General features: G+C 38.1%; 1 protein-coding gene across 1 annotated transcript in view; it reads left to right on the plus strand.

The window, feature by feature from the left end:
* Positions 1–6140, plus strand: part of LOC122687097 (ATP-binding cassette sub-family C member 4-like) — a 330146-nt gene extending 324006 nt beyond the window's left edge. Inside the window, exon 31 of the mRNA XM_043892537.1 lies at positions 5136–6140. Within this exon, the coding sequence (XP_043748472.1) occupies positions 5136–5174 (39 nt within the window). The 3' untranslated portion in view covers positions 5175–6140. The remainder of the gene's footprint in view (positions 1–5135) is intronic.
* The last annotated feature ends 2496 nt before the right edge of the window (positions 6141–8636 follow it).

An 8636-nucleotide genomic window follows, 5' to 3' on the forward strand; every position in this document is an offset into this window, starting at 1 on the left:
ACTTCCCAACCCAGGAATCAAACCTAGGTCTCCCACATTGCAGGTGGATTCTTTACCATCTGAGCCAAAAGGGAAGCCCCTTACAGTAGTAAAGTATCTGCATGCAATGCAGGAGACACAGGAGATGCAGATTCAACCCCTAAGTTGGGAAGATCCCCTGGAGGAGGACATGGCAACCCACTCCAGTATTCTTGCCAGGAAAATCCCATGGAGAGAGAAGCCTGGTGGGCTGCAGTCCATAGAGCTATAGAGAATTGGACATAACTGAGCAACTGAGCAATCCAACCCAAATAGATTTTGTATAGTTAAGTTTTCATTGTTGTTTGTCTCAAGATATTTTTTAATTTCCTTTTTTTAATTTTCTCATTGACCCACTGGTTTTTAAGTAGTGTGTTATTTAGTCTCCATGTAATCTTTTTTTCTTGTTTCTTTTCCTGTAGTTGATTTCTAGTTTCATACCATGTGGTCAGGGAAGATGCTTGAAATAATTTCTATACTCAAATTTATTGAGGTTAATTTTGTGCCTTGTGTGTGTGTGTGTGTGTGTGTGTGTGTGTATGTGTGTGTGAAGTCGCTCAGTCGTGTCCAACTCTTTGAGACCCCATGGACTGTAACCCACAAGGCTCCTCTGTCCATGGGATTCTCCAGGCAGGAATACTGGAGTGGGTTGCCATTTCCTTCTCCAGGGGATCTTCCCAACCCAGGGATCGAACCCGGGTCTCCCATGTTGCAGGTATACGCTTTATCCTCAGAGCCACCAGGGAAGCCCAATTTTGTGCCTTAGTATATGGTAAATCCTAGAGAATGTTTTGTATCTACTTGATAAGAATGTGTACTTTGGGTTTTTTTTTTTTTTTTAATGTAGTGTTCTGAAAATGTCAATTAAGTCTAACTCTTCTATTGTATCATTTAGGACCTCTGTTGCCATATTGATTCTCTGTATGGAAGATCTGTGCATTGATGTGAATCGGTGTTAACGTCTTCTATTATTATTGTATTCTTATTGCTTTCTCTTGTTATGTATGTTAGTATTTGTTTTATGTATTTTGGTGCTTCTATAGGTGTGTATATGTTGATGAATGTAAAATCCTCTTTTTCTATTGACCTTTTTATCATTATATAATGTCCTTCTTTATCTTACTTTATAGCCTTTGCTTTAAAGTCTTTTTTTTTAAATGAGTACAGTATTGCAATTCCTGCTCTCCTGTCATTTCTGTCTGTGTGAAATATCCTTTTTCATCTCCACACTTTCAATCTGTGTATCCTTTGCCTAAGTTGAGTATTATAGGCAGCATGGGTCTCCTGTAGGTGCTTGGTTTTTTTTTTTTTCCAAATTTTTTTAAATTTATTTTTTTAAATTGAGGGATAATTGCTTTACAGAATTTTGTGGTTTCCTCTCATACATCAACAAGAATCAGCCATAGGTACACCAGTGTCCCCTCCTTCCCGAGCCTCTCTCCCATTTTCCTCCCCATCCCACCTTTCTAGATTGTCACAGAGCCCCTGTTTGAGTTCCCTGAGTCTAGGTTCTTGTTTTTAATGCAGTTGGCCATTGCGTGTCTTTTGATTATGCAACCATTGACATTTAAGGTAATTATTGATACATATATATTTATTTCTATTTCAAACCTTGTTTCCCAGTTGATTCTTTGCTTCTTCTTTGTTCCTTTCTTTTTCTTTTTATTTTTCTTTTCATAGTTTAATGATTTAACTTTATTTTATGCTTTATTTTATTCTCTTCCTTTTTTTTTTTTTTGTGATTCTATTGTATACTTTTGACTTTCGGTTGCCCTGTTTTTCAAGTATGTTAACCCCTTTATATATCTGCTAGCTTTAGACTGTTAGATAGGCTCAAACACATTCTAAAAATAAGAGAAAGAATTTGCATTTTCTTATTCTCCTTCCCCACATATTTGGGCTTGCTTGGTGGCTCAGATGGTAAAGAATCTTCCTGCAATTTGGGAGACCCAGGTTCAATCTCTGGGTTGGGAAGAGCCCTTGGAGAAGAGAATGGCAACCCACTCTGGTATTCTTGCCTGGAGAATTCCATGGACAGAGGAGCCTGGCGGACTACAGTTCATGGGGTTGCAAAAAGTCAGACATGACTGAGCAACTAACACTTTCACACTTTTCCCCACATAATATAATTTTAATGTCCCTTTGTACACCTTCATGTTTATCTTTTTGCTGCTCCTTGTGTTTATCATTGCTTTCACATTTTTTTTTTCTTTTCTTTTTGACCTGTATTCTCACTAATTTAAGTGATTTACTTTTCAATTGTGATTTCCTCCTTCCTATATCTTCCTGCTTCTTTTCTATTTAGAGATGACTTTTCAATATTTCTTTTAGGATAGTTTTAGTATTGCTGTATTCCTTTAGTTTTTGCTTATCTGAGAAATTATTTCTCCTGCCATTCTAAACAATCTTTCTGGGTAGAGTATTGTTGTTCAGTCACTCAGTCATGTTCAACTCCTTGTGACCCATGGACTGCAGCAAGCCAGGCTTCCCTGTCCTTCACCGTCTCCTGGAGTTTGCTTAAATTCATGTCCATTGAGTTGATTTTTTTCTCTTTTAATCCTTTCAATATATTTTGCCACTCACTTCTGGCCTGTAGTGTTTCTATAGAGAAATCAGCTGATAGCCTATGGGAGTTCTGTTAAATGAGCTCTTTGTTTTTCTCTTTCTGTGTTTAGAATCTGCTCTTTATCTCTAACTTTTACCATTTTTATCATAATATGTCTTGGTATAGGACTGTTTGGGTTCATCTTCTTTGGGGCTGTCTGTGCATCTTGTATCTAGGAAGTTTTCAGCCATCATTTTTTCAAATACATTTTCAACCCCCTTTTATTTTTCTTCTCCTTCTGGAATCCCTATTTTATATAGATTGGCCTGTTTTATATTATCCCATAGCTTTCTTATATTGCTTTAATTTTTCATTTGGCTTTTTGTCTGCTGTTTTGATTAAATAATTTCCATTATTCGATCTTCCAGGTCACTTATTCTTTATTCTGCATTATTCATTCTGCTCTTCATTGCCTTGAGCTCAGTTTTAGTCTCAGCAAATGCATTCTCCTGAATCCTTATAGTTTCTACTTCCTTTTCCCAGTAATCTGCATTTCTGTTGATAGCCTTTCTTAATTCCTTCAGTATTTTCATTGGCTCCTTTTGAGCTTGCTTTCCTCTTCTTCATTTTGCTTATGTTTCTCTTACTCTGAATTTAGGTGAAACAATTATCTACTGTTGTCTTACAGGGTTATTTATATGTGGGAGTGTCCCTGTGTAGCTTTTGTGGATTTAATTTTTTTTTTTTTTGGTTGGAGGACTGTTTTAGGTTTTGATGCTTGCCATCTATTTCCTCAGCATATGCTGGCTATTTTCCCCTTGATAGGGGGTGTGCAGTTGTGTGGGTGTATGGCATGTGCACTCTCCCAGGAAGGCACTTGGCTCCCAGTCACAGGTGCCTTGGTAGTGGTGGTGAGCCATGCATGCTTCAAAGAAGGTGGGGGAAGTGATCTGCACCAACTCACAGGACCCTTGGAGGTGGTAGTGGCACCTGTCTGCGCCTGCCTCTGGAGTCTGAGCTGGCAGCATCAGCTTACACCCACCCCTGGAGCTCATGCAGGCAGGACCCTGCCACCTCAGAGCATACAGAGAAAGAAGCTCCTATGGGGGCCTGCCCCTCAACTTGAGTGCCTCCAACAATGCCATCTCAAAAGGGCTTACTTTTGTGACTTTAAATTTATTTATTTATCTATTTATTTTTGGCTATGCTGGGTCTTCATTACTGCACACAGGCTTTCTCTAGTTGTGGTGAGCAGGGGGCTAGTCTATAGTCGTGGTGTGTGGGCTTTTCTGACTTCTCTTGTTACAGAGCACGAGCTCTAGGGTGCACTGGCTTCAGTAGTTGTGGCATACGGGATTGGTAGTAGAGACATGTGGACTCAGTAGGTATGGCACACGGGCTTAGTTGCCCTATGACATGTGGATCTTCCTGGACTAGGGATCAAACTGTGTCCCCTGCATTGGCAGGTGGATTCTGAACCACTGGGTCCAAAGCACTCCCCCTCCTTTTAAACCCTTGCATTTGTAATGGAACTAGCCTCAGATTTCATCCATGGGCCCTAATCATTCTTGAAGAATTTCTTGTTTTTCTCCTTAACTTAAGGGACCTTTTGATATAAAGCATTTCATATTCAGTGCTGTCTAGGGAGTAGCAAGTGTGCAAATAACAAAAGAAAAAGTACACCTAATATAAAGGTAGGTGTCTCAGAGCTTTTCTGTTTCATATGTGAAACCCACTATCTCTCATGATAACTTTGTTGATAGCATCTACAAATGGACTTAGAATCAAGTTTTATAAAATGAATCTGGAGTCACATGACTTAGCAATCTAGCTCATGACATGAGTCAGCTTCAGATAGATGGCACATTTTCTGTTTTAAACACTCAAACAAAACTTTACATATTCTTATTTGGGGAAAAAAATGACTGAAGTTCTTTTTCACCCAAACACATTTAGAGGTAAGAGCTCACAAGTCTTGACATTATTTCATTTTGTTATGTGCATTCATCAAGAAACCAAGATCTGGTGCAGCTAGAAAAACTGATGATTGTGGAACAAACTTGACAGCATTTCACTTCCTTTATGTTCTGATTATTCATTTTTCAGAAAACCTCTATCTCTTCCAGTTCAGCTGGAAATTGGTAAAATTCAAGAATTCAAAGGCCTGGCAAACCTGATATTAAGATCCAGATTGATGGTGCTCATTTTTGTGTGAAAGTGAGAAACCCTCATGCAGACACTAGATTTCCCAGCCTCTTTGTCATCTTGTTTACAATTTATCTCCATGTTTTAATTCTGTAAAATGATTTTGGTTATCTATTAGTGATTAAAGCTTATCTGTGAATCAGAATGATCAGAACTCAAGGGAATCATGTTTGGCACTCAGCCCAGTCCCACTAAGGGTTTTAATGGGGCTACATCCTTCATAGAATAAACACATTGCTGGGTTTAAAAATTGTGCCTCCATTAGTGTTATGATTTGCTTCACATGAAGAAGTGACCCTAGAAATGCATTGCTTTAGGAGGGGCTTTACAGCTTTTAAGCATGTTGTTTTTCTTTCTTTTTTTTCAGGTGTACTTCCAAAGGAATTATCCAGATGATGCTCAGTGACCATGTGGTTATGAATGCTTCCAACGGACAGACCTTAATCTCAACAATTTTTGAGATAGCATTGTGATCCTCCTGTGAAGTCAAGTCTATTCTGAAGGCATTTCTCCAACAGTATTTGCCCTGCACAAACTATATTGCACTTCTTTATACCAGCAACAAATATGTGTAAATACACATACAAGATGTTTGTTTATTTGGATTTATCTCTCTCCAACTTCTCACAGTGATTTCAAACTCTTACAAAATGACTTATTATTTTTACAGGTTATACTATTTTTTTCCTTATCCAAATCAGAGAAGCAAGCCACCAACAAAAGCTGTCTCCCAGGTTTTGTGCCTTGAGAGAGTCCAGAGTTTTAGCTCATTTTCTAAGTTATAAAACAAATTTGTCACAGATTTTTTTTTTTTTACTATTCCCAGAATTACATATTACTTTCCAGTTATATCAAGGATTCTGTTTACTTGAAGACTATGAAGTTGCTGTTTTGTTTCACAACTGCCTTTAATATAACTAGGATCAATTATATCTTAGAAGGGAGAGAAAACTTGCTTTCTCAAAATAGGAACCCTTCGAGGGCATTTGATAATGAAGAGCAGACATGATCATTGATTGTCTTCTAGTTTGGGGATTTTTTTACATTTTTTTATGGTACAGTATAGATAACATAAAATTTGCCATATTACCATTTTTAAACATACAACTCAGTGGCATTAATTGTATCCACAATATTGTACAACAATCAACATCTAGTTAAGTTTTGGTAATTATTTTAGTACTTTTCAGTGTGTTATTTCTACAGAGTCATTTTTGGTTAAGTTTTATTCCTTTAGGAGTGGATTTGTTTCTGTGAGTTTTGAGCTTGACTGGCATAAAATTATTCATAGTATCTTAAATGTTTAATCTCTGCAGCACCTATAATTATGTTGTTCTTTGCTTTTTAACTTTGTGACTTTGCTCTGTTTTTTTTTTTTCTTGAAAAATCTTGAATGAGTTTTTCCTATTAATTTTAAAAAAATAAGTTTTTTTGCTTGATTGATCCTTTGGTGGGTTTTTTTTTCACTATATTATTCTTTCTTTTAATTTTTCTTCATTTGAGATATTTTTCACTAAATTCTTAAATTAGAAACTTATATTAGAAGAGTGATTAAGTCAAAAGTTAAGTACATAAAGCCCACTTTTTCCCCCTAAGACTCACTTTAGCTGCAACTACAAGTTTTGGTACTTGGCACTGATCAATAACCATAGTATTAGATATTTTCTAATTTTTAATTTTATTCATTATATCTTTTACCCATGAGTTATTCATAAGTGTAATGTTCTCTAAATTTCAAATGCTAATTGCTTTTTACTATGAGATTAAACCATGTGAAAATTACATCCAACCTTTTTTTAACCTATAAAAATGGCAGTTTCATATGGTTCAACATATTAATTTTCTTTTGTTATTAACATAAAACTTAATTTTGTTTTAGTCAAACATTAGATTGAGGATTTTAAACCAAAGGTAACCACACTCACACAGAGAGTCCTTGTTTCCATTTTATGTTTTACTTAGTGATTTATAAATGTTATGTGTGTAAACAGTATTTTCAAATAAAAATCCTGTCCAAGAACTGAATGTTTTTTGACACATGTTACAGGTTGCTTCTCTGACATGCAGGCTTGGATGGAGTTCAGTATTGGCACGTGTATTAAGGGTGCCATTAGGATCAGCACTTGTGAAATTAAGAGGGAAGAAATGAGATAGGGCAGAGGAAAAAATCAAGCTGGAGCACTGGCCAGATGACTTGAGCTGACCCCATGGGAGTTCTGATGTGATGAACCTTTGGGATTGTTGTGACATACCCACTGGCCAGGCCTTCATACATCCACCTGGTTGGGTCATTGTACAGAGGCTGCGCCCAGAAGGGCTGGTGGCTTAAGGTTGCCCACCAGCAGCACTTCTAGTGGCTGGGCAACGAGTCCATGAAGGGAGGTTTGAACAGCACATCTGCACGCCCCTAATGGCATGTGCCACAGCTCCAGAGGTAGGTTATGAGGGTATACTGTGACGGAAACTCTTGGTGATTGATACTTAACTAAAATGACTGAGTGACTGATTCTCCTCAATACCCTATGGTTTAAAAAATAAAGGAGGAAGTCCATGTAGGGGAGAAATCCTCATTCTGTAGGGTCAGCCCAGTTGTCACTCCTTTTAGGAAGCAATCTCAAGATCATTCATCATCCTAGTTAACACTCATTTCTCTGATACCCTGGTCACCTCTCATTTGTTAAACCCAACCATGCTTGGTTAGTGCCTGTTCTCAACATCTTGAAATACTAAATTTTTGAACAAGGATCCCTTCTTTTTCCACTTTGCACTGGGTTCTGTAAATTATGTAGCCTACCCTGACCATGAGTATTCATAGGTGGTTTGTTTTCTTGCTAAACCACGAGCTTCTAAAACTTGAAGCTGTGCCCTGTTTACTTTTAATTACATCTTGCAGCACAATGTCTATCACATTTTTGTTGTTCATTAGTCGCTAAATTGTGTCCAACTCTTCTGCAACCCCATGGACTGTAGCCCACTAGATTCCTCTGTCCGTGGGATCTCCCAGGTAAGAATACTGGAGTGGGTTGCCATTTCCTTCTCCAGGGGATTTTCTGGACCCAGAGATCATACCCGCGTCTCCTGCACTGGCCGGCAGATTCTTTACCACTGAGTCACCTGGCTAGCCTTGCAGCACAGGCTCTGTCACATAAGGGACACTCACTGCTGAATGAATATTGACTGAAAACAAATATTCTTTCTGAACTTTATGATTTTGAAATTGTAAGAGGTAGCCTGGGATAACAGAAAGCCCTGGGTTTGGAGTCAGTCACACTGATCTGCATGCCAGTTCTTTATCTGCTACTTGCTAGCAGTGTGGGTGTTCAAAGAGCATAGTGTCCAATTGGGACACTTGGGAGTGAAAGGAAATAACCAGCTAAGTTACCAACATAATAAACTGGCACCATCCTTGACAAAATGGTCTCTGGACACCATATATCCATGTGGCCTTAGTTACTTGCATAGGTAAGTCTCAACTTCTGAATCTCAGTTTCTTCATCTGGAAAATGAATATAACATCTGCCCTTGAGCAGTTGCTTTGGTTGGATGATGGATGGAGCAAAAGCATCCAAAGAAGCAAAGGATGGAATCACTGACCTTGGTGATTTTTAACCACCAAGAGAAGAGAGCAAGATGGGCATGGATGGAAATAGATAAGAGACTGTAAAGGGTGTATTTGAGTAGGTTCTCATCTGATGGCTTAAGTTATAACTGTTCTTCTTCTAACATATAGTCAAAATGATGTAAGCACATGGGGAGAAGCACAAGCTCTGGAGTCAGCCTTCTAGGGACAAATACTGGCTCCTCTGGGCATTGCTGACTGGGTTTAGATATGAGTTCTGCTACCTGTTAATTGTGGGCTGTTAAGATT

This window comes from Cervus elaphus, chromosome 30, assembly GCF_910594005.1.
Source record: "Cervus elaphus chromosome 30, mCerEla1.1, whole genome shotgun sequence".
NCBI classification, from domain to species: domain Eukaryota; kingdom Metazoa; phylum Chordata; class Mammalia; order Artiodactyla; family Cervidae; genus Cervus; species Cervus elaphus.